This window comes from Numida meleagris, chromosome 6 (genome assembly GCF_002078875.1).
Source record: "Numida meleagris isolate 19003 breed g44 Domestic line chromosome 6, NumMel1.0, whole genome shotgun sequence".
Taxonomy (NCBI): Eukaryota; Metazoa; Chordata; class Aves; order Galliformes; family Numididae; genus Numida; species Numida meleagris.
Window position 1 is genome coordinate 46,129,203 of NC_034414.1, and position 15,039 is coordinate 46,144,241.

Consider the following 15,039-nt stretch of genomic DNA (forward strand, 5'->3'; position numbering starts at 1 on the left):
GCGGTTGCTGCGTTCCGTAGGTGCCGAGGTGTGGAAGGAAAGAGGGAGGGAGGAAAGGACTCTACTTTAAACTTGGCCGGGCGGGCATGGGTGCTGCCGCCGTTGCTCGGCGCTGACTCGCAGCCGGCTGCGGGGCTCCCGCCGTGCCGCTTCATCCGCCGCCGGCCATGGTGCGTGTGGGCAGCGGGGCTCAACCCGGCTCCTGAGAGTGCCGCCTCGCCCCCCCGCCAGGCCGCCTTCCCGCCCGCCTCCACCTGCCGTTCTGCTTCTTCGGGCACGGCTTCGCACCGCGCTACCGCCCGCCCGCCATGGAGCCGTCCGCGGGGAGGCGGCAGGACTGAGCCCCGCACGCAGCGAGCCCCCGGCCGGCCCCGCGCCGCCCATGGAGCTGGACGGAGCGCCGCTCGCCCGCCCCAAGACCATGCTGCTGCTGCTGAGGAAAGTTCGCAAGCGGCGGGAGATGCTACTGCAGCAGCTGGGCTTCATCTGCGCCATCCTCTTCTTCGTCTGGTGCATGTCTAGCCTGCTCTCCAGGCGGGGTGAGTGCTGGAGCAGCGGGCCGGGGAGAGGTGCCGGCCCGGCGGGGCGCGGGGCTTCGGGTCGGCACCGAGCGGGGGTCGCCCCCTGCCCGCCGCGCCGAACTGCAGCCGCTCTGGCCGCCTCCGGTCCCCGGGCAGCTCCGGGCCGCCTGTCGTTGGTAACCTGTGGCTGTACACCTCCATCATCTGCAACTGCTGCTTCTCTCCATCTTCTCTCCTAAGTGACAGTCTGAGATTGACAGAACATTATGTATGATAGGCAGGAAACAGTGCTGGCCTTGTGTTTTTAGAGGGTCTGTTGCATCCTTTATGCAAACTTTATGGTAAACTGATGCATTTATAATCAATTGCATTGTTCCCAGTGTTTTTTTTTGTTTTGTTTTGTTTATTTGTTTCTTTTGTTTCAATCTTGTTCGTTTTTCTGCCCGCTGGCACATTTGGGGCTGTAAATGTACAACTGGAGGCTCTCCCACTCTGCCTTGCATCCTCCAGATACGAAACTTAAGGTTACCAGGGTGCTGCATATGGGCTCCTAGGCAGGACTGCCAGTGTTCCTTGAGAGTTTAAGAACAAAATCAAACTAAGCCCAGGTCCTGTCTCTGTGTTTATTGTAAATAAATATATAATATATATATACATATACATATAAGCTGTATTAGCATATAGCTTGTCTTAAAACTTTCAAACCTTTTTTCAGATTGTGGTTTCACAGTATAGTCCTGCTTTATGTAGAACTGTTTATCTGTTATGCCTATGACTTCTTTTTTTCTTGCAGTATCTAGATGTCTTCATAAATGGACTGGTTTGTGAAGGCAGCTTGGTTGGGGTATGGTTGTGTTTACATGGTTTGAGGTTTTTGTTGCAGATCAGGGGTTTCCAGATGTTTTTCGGTCTTGCGTGAAAAATGTCATGACTAATGAAAGTTTTTAATCTCCTTGGTTATCAACTAAATCCCCAATAACCTGATTTTTGACGGTATGCTCCCTCAGGTGGGTTTTTTTTCAGCCTGCTAATTTACAGTATATTATATTCATAAACACTGACCATCTGTTCTCTGAGTTTCTTAAAATTGTGGCAGCAGACTACTTTAGCAAATAATTTACCCAAACTAACTTTCCAAGCTAGATTTTGCAGCAAGAGTTACTGTAGCAAACCACAAGCATTCTAAGTATAAATTCTAAGATCAAGCATGGAAGATTTTTGCTATTATATTTTTTGAAAGAGATATGGTTGAAATGGAAGCAATTTAATTAAGACAATCTCTTCTTCCTTTGGTTATTGTGATCGTGTACCCTACATTACCACAAATGCACCTTACCTACTGCATTCAGTAAGTTCTGTGGAGACTGTTTCTGGAATATGAGTTCAGGCTAAATCTCCACTGATTTCTGAAGAAGTTTTGTTTTTCTTAATTCTTGTGGGGTTCTACAATGCTGTTTTTCATTTTCCTCAACAAATTCTGCAGGGATTGATATTACCAAGTACACCCTATGCTAAAAAGAGCAGACCCTTCGTTTGAATTAAGCAGAAATATATCTGGAACTTGGAAATATGCATTTATATTTTTGATAAATCAGTGATGTAATATCTACAAATGCAGATGACTAAATGAAAATGTGATTGTTATTCATGTCAGCATAGCTGGGCTGGTTTCACATATAGGATATGTAAGTGTTTAGTTTCACAGTTACAGGTTTCAACTTTTGCTTGCTGCGGAATTATTTTCCTGTTATGGGTCACAGCCAGGTACTCTGATAGCCAGAACATGCTGACAGCTCAGATAATCCACCTTCATAGCTAGTTTTACCCTTGGTAGCAGGGAACACTAGGCATACTTGCATTGATGTGTGCCAGAGGTACACCTTCATTATGCTGCATTCACTTATTGATATTGATGGTCTGCCCATGATCCTGGCATAAAATCCTGTTAAGATGATAGAGGAAAAATTCAGTGACAGTGGATATAACCTCTTTCTATTTCATATAGGCCAAGAATCAAGTATTGCAGACATGCGTGTTTCATCAGAGACGTGGAGGAATAGAATACTAATGGCATTACCTAATGAGACACGTGAAGGAAAGAACTGTACAGAGCCAGGTAAGACAGGAAAACTTTATGATGTGTTGTGAGCTCTTGAGATGTGTTGTGCAGTGCAAAATTAATATTCAGACGTAAGTGTGTTTGGGGTCATTATCAGACTTGTGTTGACAGTTTCTCAATTTTTAGTTCTTTTGGTCATTATTCCTGCCTAACTGAGCTGTGTATTATTGCAGTGGTGATGAGAGGTGCACTCTCCTTGATACTATGGGTTAAACATACAGTGTTTGAGATATCATCCGAGCACAGTAGTTTGTACTTGTTGCTGTTATAAATTGAATCATGTTTTGCTAGTTCAGTGATAAACTGTATTCAGAGTAGGAATTCATATTTTATAGAGGGATATGATGAGGTAAGTAATATGGAAACCCTGGAACCCATTTTACTTAAGATATCTGTTCTGGCCAGGGGATAATTGATTGAGAACAGGGATAGATGACACATTCTAATATCAGTGGTAGTCCACAACACTTTCATTTTCCCATCTGTCTTTCCAGTGTGTATTTCCTTTCTCTTTCTGTCCTTGCCTTTCTGTGGTTTATGGTGTGTGGGAGACGAGACATTTTGCCAACGGCACTAGCCAAATTAATTTAAAGTTCAGATTTATTTATTTATTTATTACAATATGATTCTTTGGTCAACTAGGGAATGACAACAGAGTCTGTACTTTCTTGCAAAGCATGACAGCTTCTGGGATACTGTCAACCTCTGGCACTGAGGAGTTTGGAGGAGCACTTCCCCCCTTTCAGTTACATGCTTGTTATAATACTGCTGCCTCTACTGTTTAGATTGAGGACTGCTACCATGCTTATGCATTATGAGTGGAGTGGGGGATCATTGCTTAAAGTATGTGGATCCAAAAGCTTGAACTGTATCTTCTTGATGTCCACAGGCTTCTCTGTTAAGAGCCTAGTTGGCTGATGTTTTGAATTGAAATATTGTTAGCAGTGCTGACTTCTCCAGATGCTTAGAAGAAAACATAGAATCATAGGATGCATTGGGTTGAAGGGACCTTAAAGATCATCTAGTTCCAACGTACCTGCCATGAACCGGCTTCTGCTAGATCAGGTTGCCCAAAGCCCTGTCCAATGATTCAGCTCCCTCCATTCTTCCAAGACGGTATGAATAGTTTAAGAATAATTGGATTAAATAAGTACAGTTGGATCTTTTTTTTTTTTTTTTGCTTTATGAAGTTCAGGTTGTTGAGGTGCACTTTTTTCTTTAACCACAAGAACTAGGTGCATGGAATCTGGGAGGCACAAATATGCCTCAGAATGCTGAGGTTGTTAAAAAACTTGTGTTAAACTTGTGATCTCTAGGCACAGCGTTGGAGTTAGTCTTTCTTCTTAATAGGTGCTTCTTCAGTTAGAACACAGATCTACAGTTCAAACATGTCACAGAATTGAAATTGTGGCATTTTTAGTCACTTCCTGTTATTCTGCAGCTATGTAAATCTCATCTCTCTGTATCTTCCCCACTGATGTGGGGATATGGATGCTTTGAGAGTTGCTTGATGTAAGATAGCTACATGTAAAAGGAACATCTGAAAATATCTGAAACTGATGTTTGTTGGACAAGGGTGGTTTTATAAGAACTTGTGTTTGTTTTTGCTCAGTAGTAACTTTTGCAGGTTGTTTTTTTTGTTTGTTTGTTTTTGTTTTTTTTGTTCCTATGTGGTAGCCAGAGATTAGGATTTGCAGTGTAATGAGAAGAAGGTAAACCTATCAAAAAAGGAGCAAACAACATAGCTCATCTCCGTGAGAATGTAGCTTGTGTAACCCTGTGACTACAACTGGGGAAAGCAGTCATGGGAAAGGCTAAGAGACTCAGTCAAGATGAATAGAAAATTGGTGAGAAAATGTGGGTTTTCAGCTGCAACATTTGAGCTTCCATTCATGCACTTATCCAGAAAACTGCCCTTCTCGATTTAATGAAACTCTCAGGAATGTGTCGTCAAAATTTTTAACTGTCTGAACTTTGTTTTTTGTTCTTTAATCTTAAGAACAGATAGTTAATACACATTTATGTTGTACTGATACAGTGCTCTGTATAGGCTCTATTACGGGAAGTGCTTATTCTTACCTTTGTCAGCTCTGTGTTTTCCTTAAGCTTTAAGGGCCCTACAGATGCATGGTTGTATATATGGTACACAGAAATTTCCTTATGTGAATATTTCTCTGTGTGTTTAGGATATAAGAGCTTCATACCTGGAGGAATGCAAGTCCTTGCTGAGTGCCTGTTAATCTTTTGTGTCATTGAACTGCAGTTACTCTGCTCCCTTTTTATTAGCTTCCCACGCAAGTCTGCAGCTTTACTTCTCTTTTCATAAAAGCTTTCAACAAAGTTAATTTATTTACCACTTCATCCTTTTCTCTTGCTTACGTGCAAATAAAAAAAAATCCCCAGTTGTCAGAAGTTGCAGCTATAGAAGTTTATAAGACCATGAAAGCCTTTCAGTTCATGATAGGGCACTTATCCTTCGTTGAATGTGTCTTGGGAGAAAAACTCTGTAAGCTTCCAGCAGTAATGTTAGAAATCTTTGGAAGCTGCTATCTGCTAGAAGCTCAGATAGCCTACCCTGTATGAGATTGTCTCATTTACAGGAGTAGATCATTTTGTATTGTGTTCTTCTGAAAACATTATTAATGCTTCTGGGACCATTGTATCAGAATAAAAAAAAAAAAAGAAAACTTTGAAGTCTTTGCAATGCTTGTCGAAGTATGAATCTTGAGGCTCTAGCAAAGGACAGGAAAATACACATATGTGGGTATATGTGTGTTCGTGTTTATGTAAAGAAAGAAAGAGTTTGGGGAGAATTATTTGTTAATAAAGCAGAACTGGGAGAGAAAGGTTTTTCTGATGTTTAGAGGTTAGAGTAACTGATATTGATGAATATCTTAAAGAGTGCTACACGCTTTTACTGATGGTAGCTATTCTGCTGTCATAAGGAGTTATAGATGCTACTATTCTCATAGCAAAGGAACTGTGGGTCACCAGCAGGAAGGAGACAGAGCATTTGCGAGCACCTGGTCAACCACAGTTTAGTCTGAACTAAGACCGACATTAGTGTGCCATATAGCTGTCTTCCATTAATGAGCCTGTCTTGAAACTCCCTGTTTGCTGGAAGCGCCTCTGCCGTGAAAAAGCACAGTCACTGGTGCCCAGTGACAGGACAGGGGGCAGCAGGCACAAACTGAAGCACAGGGAGCTCCATAGAAACATGAGAAAAAACAACTTTCCTCTGAGGGTGAACAGAACACTCAATGAGGCTGCCCAGGGAGATTGTAGAGTCTCCTTCTCTCGAGGTATTCAAGATTCACCTGGGTGCTTTTCTTGCAACCTACTGTAGAGAACCTGCTTTAGCAGAGGGGTTGGACTAGGTGATCTGCAGAGGTCTCTTCCAACCCCTGTGATTCTTTGACACAGTTCTTAATGTTATCCTGGAGCCAGAGTAGAGGCTTATAGGTAGGATGTAGAATGCTCTGGGCCTCCAAAATTTCATGAGATTCTACAGTTTTTGAATTATGCATCTTCTGCTTATGTTGCATTGAGTAACTGTGAGTGGCTGTTGGATCTCTTTCTTTGAGGGAGCCTTTTCTTTATGGCTTTGAAAACTTTTGCTGGGTAAATTTATGTTGAAGGAGGGGCTCATCTGACCCCGGCTTAAAGGAAAGTCAACAGAAAGGGAGAGTTGTTGTCTTTAGCATCTTAATAGATCTCATTAGTTTTCAACCAGTTTTTTCCAAACTCTCTGTTCCATCTGCAATCAGCTCACTAGCTTGTGGTGCCATCTGCCCGGCAAGTCTGATTTATATAGCTTTTCTGCTACAGTGGCTCACCTCTTGTTTCAGAATGTTCCCGCAATCTCCTTATCTTCCAGAACTCTGAGTAATGTTTTGATTGGTTACAAGCAGGGGTGATTTGGTGTTACGGTGTTTCTAACCATGTGACTCCACTGGATCACGTTAGGCTATTTAAGCAATTGATCTAGACTGCTTTCCATTGTGAATATTTTCAAGTAATCTCTGTTCTGTATACAGTATAGAGATAATGACTAGCTGTGAATTAGAAATGTATCAAAATAGATTTCTATTACAGTCTTCTGACACTGGTTGGTGAAATTGTCTTGAAATTGGCAGCATCTGTGAGCTGTCCTATCCAGACGTTTGTCAGCCATGGGCAGTTCATGAGCTACATTGATTTTAAGCGGCTGGGGATTTAGTTCCAGCGTGTTCCTCCCATTGTTATCAGGGGGAAAGGATGAACTGTGGGCTGGGAGAAAGGCAGAGGTGAGCATTTCTTTTCTGAGTCAGGCTGCCTTTTTTACTTCAGAATTAAAAGGCACATTGTAGCGACTCTTTATGTTCTTACTGTGAGAGAAAATGGATCAGTCATCTACAGTGAAAGAAAGTGTGTTTTCCAGCAGCATGTGTGTAACTTGAGTTCAGAGTCAGGATCAAAATTCATTAAGTCTGTGTATATTTCACACTGCTAGTTATTCAGACATTGGGGACTCTGTAGAATATGATGCATTGTAGAGAAAGTCTAGATGTCTTTGGCATTTTTGCAAAGGTACCACAGAGAATACAAGAGCCTGTTACTTTTTATACAAAAATCAATAAATAGTGTTCTCGCTAGAGGAGAAAGGACTGACTCTTCCATAGTTTTCCAAAATGATAGAAAAAGCTATTTTTTGTACATTCATAATCAAGATGCTATAGAAAGCATTGTTTTCCATCCATTTTATTGTAAAAATGGAGTGCTTAGTTAAGTGCATCATTCTGAATATGCAGGATTTATATATTCTTTTTTTCTTAATCCTAATAGTCACCTTAATGTGTAAGATCATAAACTTCAGATATTAAGTGCTAATCTAAACATACTATGGTTGCTGATGGAATGTCTCATTTTGTGCTATGTCTTGTGGAGTTTTCTTAAACACTCTGGTAATAAATATTACATTTAAAGAATGTGCTCATGATCTTCCCTAATTCAAATTCTGTTTTGTAATGGGGATGAGGGCCTTATGACCCTATTTTTAAGGTGATGGTATTAGTGATTTCATTGTACACCTTTGTTTTATGAACAGTCCAAATTGGTAAGCTCAGCGTGACCTGGCAGTGTCATTTTCACTCCTTCCTTTTCACTTTATTGCCTATGATGTCTTGCCATGTACTGCAGCTGAAATAGAAAAAGCTGCTATCTTACTTTGTGTCACACACAATTATTACCATACCTCGCTCTAGTGTTGGATGAAGCAGGTTGAAAAGGCATTGTACGTCAGCCTTTGTGAGCATTAATCCCTACTCTTGGTATTGACCTTGGACAGAGCCTTTATGAGGATCTGGATTGTTTGATAAATGTTAAAATATAGTATAATTTTTAAAAGTGACTGAAGAGAAAGGAAAGACAGCATTTTTTTTTCATTGGAAATTGTAAGCGGGCACTAACAGTGCTTAATTGGCTGTGGTTTGTAGCTGTGGTTTGTAGCTGATTTCAGGCTGCCTGACATGCCCCACTGCAAGAACTTGTTTGGGTTGCTTGCAGTTTTGGCAAACGTAAAATATTTGAAGCTAATAGGGTGAGTGCTTCAGTTTGGTAGTTTAATAGAAAATTTAAGAAAAAGAAGTCTGTGTGCTTTTGTGTGGCCAACTTGATAAATTTTCTACAGTCTTGTTATAAATACAAGAATAATCCAATATCTTGAACAATATAGCTGAAGGAAATATTATTTTCTTGTATAAAAACAAACAAGCAGCCCCCATTCTTCCCCTCTAAAAATCCTTATGCATTTTAGAAATGTAGCAGGAGAGAGCCACTTGTTATGTCACTGGCGTGGACATAATTTTAGACAAAAACTGTCAAAAATATCAGCTTGGAAATCCTTCTGATACATGTTTAAGACTAACTATAATATCTATATTCATTTCAGTAGGCTACAGCATCTCTGCTCTCTGCAGTGTTCTATCTGTGTGCTTGCAGCATCTCGTCTGTCTGTAGCTTGGACCACACAATGTGGAGGAATCATGTGAAACTCGGCAAGCACAGAACTGCAGGAAATTAGTTTGTGAAAAGCAGCTGGAGGTAGCAAATGGTCACCAGAGGCTGGAAGAGGGATAGAGAAACTTGAGATTTAGACTTGGGTGGTAGGAAGACTAAGATTATTCCAAGTTGGACACTGAAGTTGGAGGATAGGTGAAAGGATGCAAAAGCAAGAATGGGAGACGCTGGACTTTTGCATAACGAGGCATGAGCATCCTGGTAATAGCAGGGCAGAGAGGCTGGCCTTGGGAACTAATCAGTAGAGAAAGTGGTAAAAGGAGTAAGAGAAATGAAAGCACAGTGAGAAGTTTAGTTTTGGTTGGGCAAGGAGTCCAGAGAGAAAAGCAATGGGAAACTCTTTTTAGAGTTTACGTTTCAGAAGGGCTATGTTTTAAGCCTTGTGTTTGGCACATAAAGCTAGAAACATTCACAGTTTATATCCTTTTTTTGATTTTTAGCATCAGTTGGGTATCAATGAGGAGCATCTTCATTGCCTGTATTAATGAAACTATCTAGATATAAAGCCATGTAAAAAGCTTCACCAAAACCAGGCTCTCTTGAGCCTCAACTCTGTCTCTGAACCTTGGTGTAGGGTCAAAATTACTGATTTAAAAATACACTTTGGCACAATGTGCGATTTCATTACAGTAAATTAATTTTAAACTTTGTTCTTGTTTTGACAAGAACTCTCAGAATTGAATTGTTTTTTCAGAACTTACATAATTTTCTTGTACATTTCTGTCACTGTATTCATTAATAGATGTGGTTATCCACCTCAGCAGGCTGAAAATATTCCAGGAACCCACTGACAATTAATCTGGCATCACTCCTGTTCTACTGAAAGGCAAAAACCGCAGGCAATAAAGAGTGATGGTTTCCTTTATTCTTTAAAGTTGACAGACATTGAAGACATTATAGTGGAAAATGTATTAACCTTAGAAAGTGTGAGTCAAATTCATTCCTGCTGGGACTCTGCTGATAAGTTGAAGTACAGCAGAGCAGGCACTTCAGGTAGAATGCAGCCTATGTGTCTATCTGCTTGTTCAGTTATTTCTTTTTTTTTTTTTTTACAACATTAAGTTAATGGCAGGTGCCAGATCAACAGTCTTAAAGGAGTGACATTCTCTACCCATGAAGTGGAACAGTAGCCAATATGCCTACATCCTTCCAGCATGCAAGATGTTTTAGACCCTGCCTTTTGAGTTTGCTCTCATACTTCCTTTTTGGACTATTCTCAGAGGTTGCTGAAAGCTGATGACTTTACCTCTAGTCACTTGAGGGTAGTGTGAGTGGATCTTTTGAACAGTAAGATGTGAAGGTTCACAGATGGTGAAAAACTTATCAACTTTGGGAATAGTACAGTTAAAATGGATGAAACTCTTTAGAAGCTCAAAAAGATTGAAATGGGAAAAAAATAGATATTTTTTTAAAATTTGTTGTGAATCAGCATTTGCTATGAATTTTGACTTTCTAGCCCAAAACACAGACTCCTGAAGAGAGAGGCATTTGTGCATTAAGGCAACTGGGAACATGGTGTACACTGACTTGCCTTCACAATGTCTTTACAGCCATGACAGTTTATAGCAGCTGAGATTCTGCCCTGCAGATATGTTGCTGAATTGTGTGATACTGTTTCTGGTTTCGTTCTCTGAACATAATAATTCTTTGGTGAGAATCTCCTCTATTTAAACAGACTCCTCCCCTCTGTAAGGTGCGTTCTTTGCCTGGTTATGTCACACCTCTTTAAAGCCTTCTACAGGATCTTTGGCTGGGGTTGCCTGAAATTGTAGGGCTTTTTCTCACCTTCGGCTTTTCACAAGCCATCCTCTTTCCTGTTGCTGCTAGCCTTTATCTGCTTCCTTTACCTGTACAGAAATGTTTAGATGAGTTTCCAGTGTCCATTTGCCTTTTCTTTCTATCTTTATACTGTCCTTCACAAATTAGTATATTAAAGAAACTATCTGGAATATTATAACTCTTTCCTTTTTTTGAATTTCAGTTCATTAGCCGTGAGTATCAAGGTGCTCTCTGGAGATCAGCCAGCCTGGATTGGTTACGCTGGGAACAAGTCAGAGATATGATATTAATAAGTTCTGTTTTATTCACATGCAGAGGCTCTGCCACTTGAGGGTGGAGGAAGAACTGGAAGGTCCCTATAAACTATAGCGTTGCCTGTCCTTGAGAGATGCAGTGGCAGACTCAAAGAGCGTGCAGTGGAAATAGTCATAGAGAAGGGGAAAAGGCAAAGTGAGTTGCTCAAAATCTGTAGAGAGGGTCAGTAGCTAAGCTGCATTTTTTTTCCTCTTAAATTGTAGCCACAGTAAGTTCACTGAACAAAGAGCTTTTGCTGCTACCATTCAGCCCTCCTCCTCAATCAGCTTGTAGTAACTCGACTTTTCTATTTCATGCTTTTTTTTTCTTTTCATGAGAAACGTAACTCTCCACAACAGAGATGTTTGTTTTTACAAAGTCTAAATAAATGGAGCACCAAGACTCATTACGTGTATAAGCAGAGCAGTGATGTGCCTTGAACTGCTTCACTGTGTTGAATGACAGTGATGGAGATATGATGGTGATACCTAAAGATTGTCAAGTGAAGGGAAAACAGGCTGAGACCCCAGTGTGAGAGAGTCTGCATTAAATATCAGCACTCCTTTGCCATACTAGGAATGAAATGAACACCTCTGTTGTTTGCAGGTAGAAAAAGGAATAAAAGGATGGAAGAGTTCGGCACTGTTTTCTTGTGTGTGAGCAAATCTGTGCTTTAGCCTCACTCAAAGGTTTTTGAGTAGTTCACTTTGGATTTTGAATTAAGGGGCTATATATTGGCTGTAACTGACATTTGAGTGTTGAAGAAGTAATTCAGATTCAAAGTTAATTGATTATATATTTTTTTTATCTCATGTGTTTACTATAGTTACTTGGTTGACCAGGGTCGATTAGAGTAACAGCACCTGATGGGAGAGCACTTACTTGGAAAGACTATCTGGGATCATCTCCAGAACTGCTTTAATCTGTGGATATTCAGGGCAACTAAGTTTATTAAGTACTGCTTAGGTAATTAAAGGTTGGAGCTGTGTTGCTTTCTCTGCATGACAACAGACTGGTAAAGGCAAATTAGTCAACTTGACTGAATGTTACCTGCTGCACAGGGCTTCATTTGTTCCCACCCAACTCAAAATTTGACTTTCTAATGTGCTAGAAATGTTATTTTTCATGTGGTCTTGGAGTTTGTACAGCTGGCACAGATTGTTGATGTTGAAAGGAGTATTTATAACTGTGGAACAATCAAGATATGCATTTTGCACCTTGGACTTCGGTTTGCTTTAAAAAAAAAATGCAGACTGGCAGAAGAGTATTAAGTCTCTGCTAAATACTTAGGAAATTCTTTTTACTTAGTAAACTGCTTCACTAGTTGGTACCTATAGATGAATGTAGAAGACCAATTTGCACATGTGGAGAGATAAAATTAAAAAGCCTTGACAGTTGCTGTGATCATACAAGCTTTTCTGGGCTTTAAAAAGTGTTATATTTCTACAAGCTCAGTGGCTTTTGAATTGGTGAGATTTTGTAGACAGCACTAAACTATTTGTGGAATGTTTTGGTTTTGTTGAGCTCTTTCAAAATTTAATGTTTTTTTTCCCCATTCTTGCCTCAGCGGAGTTGAATTCTGTACAAATGTCATTAGTGGTACTGGTCTTTTGGGATGAAATTGTAGATGGGATAGGAGTTGTGATGCATTATTATGTGCTCCTTAATGAAAAATGAACATATTCACAACTAGAATCCTTCTCTTCCATCCAATAAATGATTCAAAGTATTCTGTTCTTATCACATTGCTGATCACCCCCAGTCAGACTATTAGAGCTGAGCAGCTCTGAGGAAGAAAGATATTTCTTGAGAGAGTTCCAACTGGAATCTATGGGTGAATTCCATCCTTCTCAAAATGATTTTCAGCCATGGAATCTAGCTGAGCACATCTGATCTCTTCTCGGAAGAGATGAGGACCTCCTGTATCAGAACTGTCAGATGAAAAAAGGCTGACTGACACCATTGGCTGTGTGCCTGTTTGTGAGAAGTTGTTCAGTCTTGTGACGTCTGACTTTGCTCAGACTGTAGTAGGGTGTGATATCCCATGATTCTGGAGGGCCTACAGACCTGACCCAAAACTGATACCTTCCTCATTATTATTAAAAAAAAAAAAAAAAAGTAGGCTGTCATCTTTTTTTGCATAGAAAACTTGGTTCTATTGCTGTAGTAAATACAGAATGCTTTTGATTTATCTTATTTGTCTTAATGTAGGAGACTCAGATCCAGTGTTTTAGTATGGCACGTGACTGCCCTTTGTGATTCTGCATACATTCCTCTACTCCTCAAAGCAACTTTATTTTTTCTTTCCAGGGAACAACAAAAAAAAGCCCTGAATTCCAGCTGGGATCCTAGTTCCCTTGATCCCTTTTACAAATGTTATGCAGTTAGCTTAGACTCTGAACATGGAAAGCATCTTCGTTATACTAAGTCTTGTTCTTATTCATAGAGAATGAAGATGATCCCGGATTTCCTTGTGGCAGATTGGCATCTATGTAGGTGCCATGCTATAGATTCTGATTTAGAGTGAATGTAAGCAGAGTGTAGCTTTCAATGAAGCACCTGTTTCTTACTGTGAGATTATGCTATTTGTTGCTTTGAAATATTTTTTGATCTTGAAAAATACTTTTCTGTCTGTAAAATATATCTTTAATATGAGATTTTCTGCTAGTAAATATGTTCGTGTTTTAAAGAAACAACACAATTCTTTTACAAGGGTAATGACAAAAAAATAATCTTTCTGTTCTTTATGTAAGTAGGATAGCAAACCTTTCACTGACTTGCTATTTTAGCTGCATGGTGACTTTATACACTTAATCTTGGAGAGGCAATTTAGATCTTATTATTTAACAGCCATGGATAAAAGCCTCTTGCAATTATGAGATTAGCCAGAATTACACTATGTTTTGATCGTCCCTGAAGTCTGATGTGTGCTTTGACTGGACATGAGTTTGACTCTTTCTTTCCTCCTTCCATCCTCCACCCTATTTTTCTCTCTGTTTGCTTTAGAGAACTTTCTTAACTGAAAGACTCTCACAGAATTTAAAAGACTTAAATTCCATGGGTGTTCCTGCTGATGCTCCTATGAGTACTGGGCAGCTTTACCACTGCAAAGTAACAGAAACCAAGAAGAGAAAATCGGCCTTACTGGATGGTGAACTGTACAGTCTGTAGTTGTAAGGAAAAAAAAAAAGAGATCATTTGATTTCCCTCAGGTGGGAGAACAAACTGATACACAAAGATTGGAACACAAAATTAAAATTGTGAGGGGGGGAAGAAATCATGCTGTTGTGAATTATTTAGTGAAGATAAAATGTTTAAAATCTTTTTTTTGTTCCCTCTCTTCCTTTTTTTTTTTCCAGGCTTGTCAAAAGTTAACTGTAAAATAGATCTAATTTTGTAGATCATACTGCAATCATTGCATTTATTTTTCTTCATTAAAACATCAAAGTATATTATATAAAAATTGTATATGGGAAAAATTGTGATTTTTATGCTTGAAAGTAGGACCGGATTGGCTTTTGTAAATCAGCACAGCTAGTATTTCTTGATATTGTGTAACAGCTATTGTGTGACACTAGAATTTAAACTTTACAAAAAGCTGATTAGTGTAAACCTCCCACATAGTGTTGAGGACAGGCTGGAGTGACATCTCTGCTAAAGTGAAATGACCCATATGAGCATGATTGCACTTCAATATTGCGGAAATAGTCTCATCTCTCAAAGTTAATCTTCTAAATGTATGTTTGGATTTACAGATGTTTATTTATTTACTTCTGGTGTTTGGATTAATTTTTCATTCAATTGGCATATCTTTTTGTCCATTTTGGAAACTGAGTCAGTGAAATGTAGTTGTGCAGTGGAAGTACTAGCACAGAGATGAACAGCAGTCCACAGGATTCATTTCTGTTCTGAGATGAAATTGTCAAAACTTGGTAGTTTGTTACACTGTCCAAGACTGCTCTTTAGCTACGGGAATAGATTTTTAACTATATGCATGGTGAATTCGTGATGTCACATAGCTCACTTGAGCAAACATTCTGATTCAGTACAGCATTTATACACAAGTTTAAAAATTAAACATGCAATGAAACATGTCAAAGTTGTTAATCTTTTCTTGTGCTGAGACATTTCCACTGCCTTGAGTGTCAATCAGTAAAGATCATTCATATTTCAGACTCTGTTCAGGCAAAATAGGGAATCAAACTATCATGTGTGAATCAAGGATTTTGAGGGGATTTGGTGTAGCATCACTGGGGCTTTCTAAGCCAC

At 39.7% G+C, this 15,039-nt stretch overlaps 1 protein-coding gene across 3 annotated transcripts in view; it reads left to right on the top strand.

The window, feature by feature from the left end:
* The window catches only part of SLC24A4 (solute carrier family 24 member 4), a 90,300-nt gene continuing 75,625 nt past the window's right edge, over window positions 365-15,039 (top strand). For all 3 annotated transcript variants that reach the window (XM_021403905.1, XM_021403903.1, XM_021403904.1), the window contains exons 1-2: window positions 365-539; window positions 2,527-2,637. In XM_021403905.1, the coding sequence (XP_021259580.1) occupies window positions 383-539; window positions 2,527-2,637 (268 nt within the window). In that variant the 5' untranslated portion in view covers window positions 365-382. The remainder of the gene's footprint in view (window positions 540-2,526; window positions 2,638-15,039) is intronic.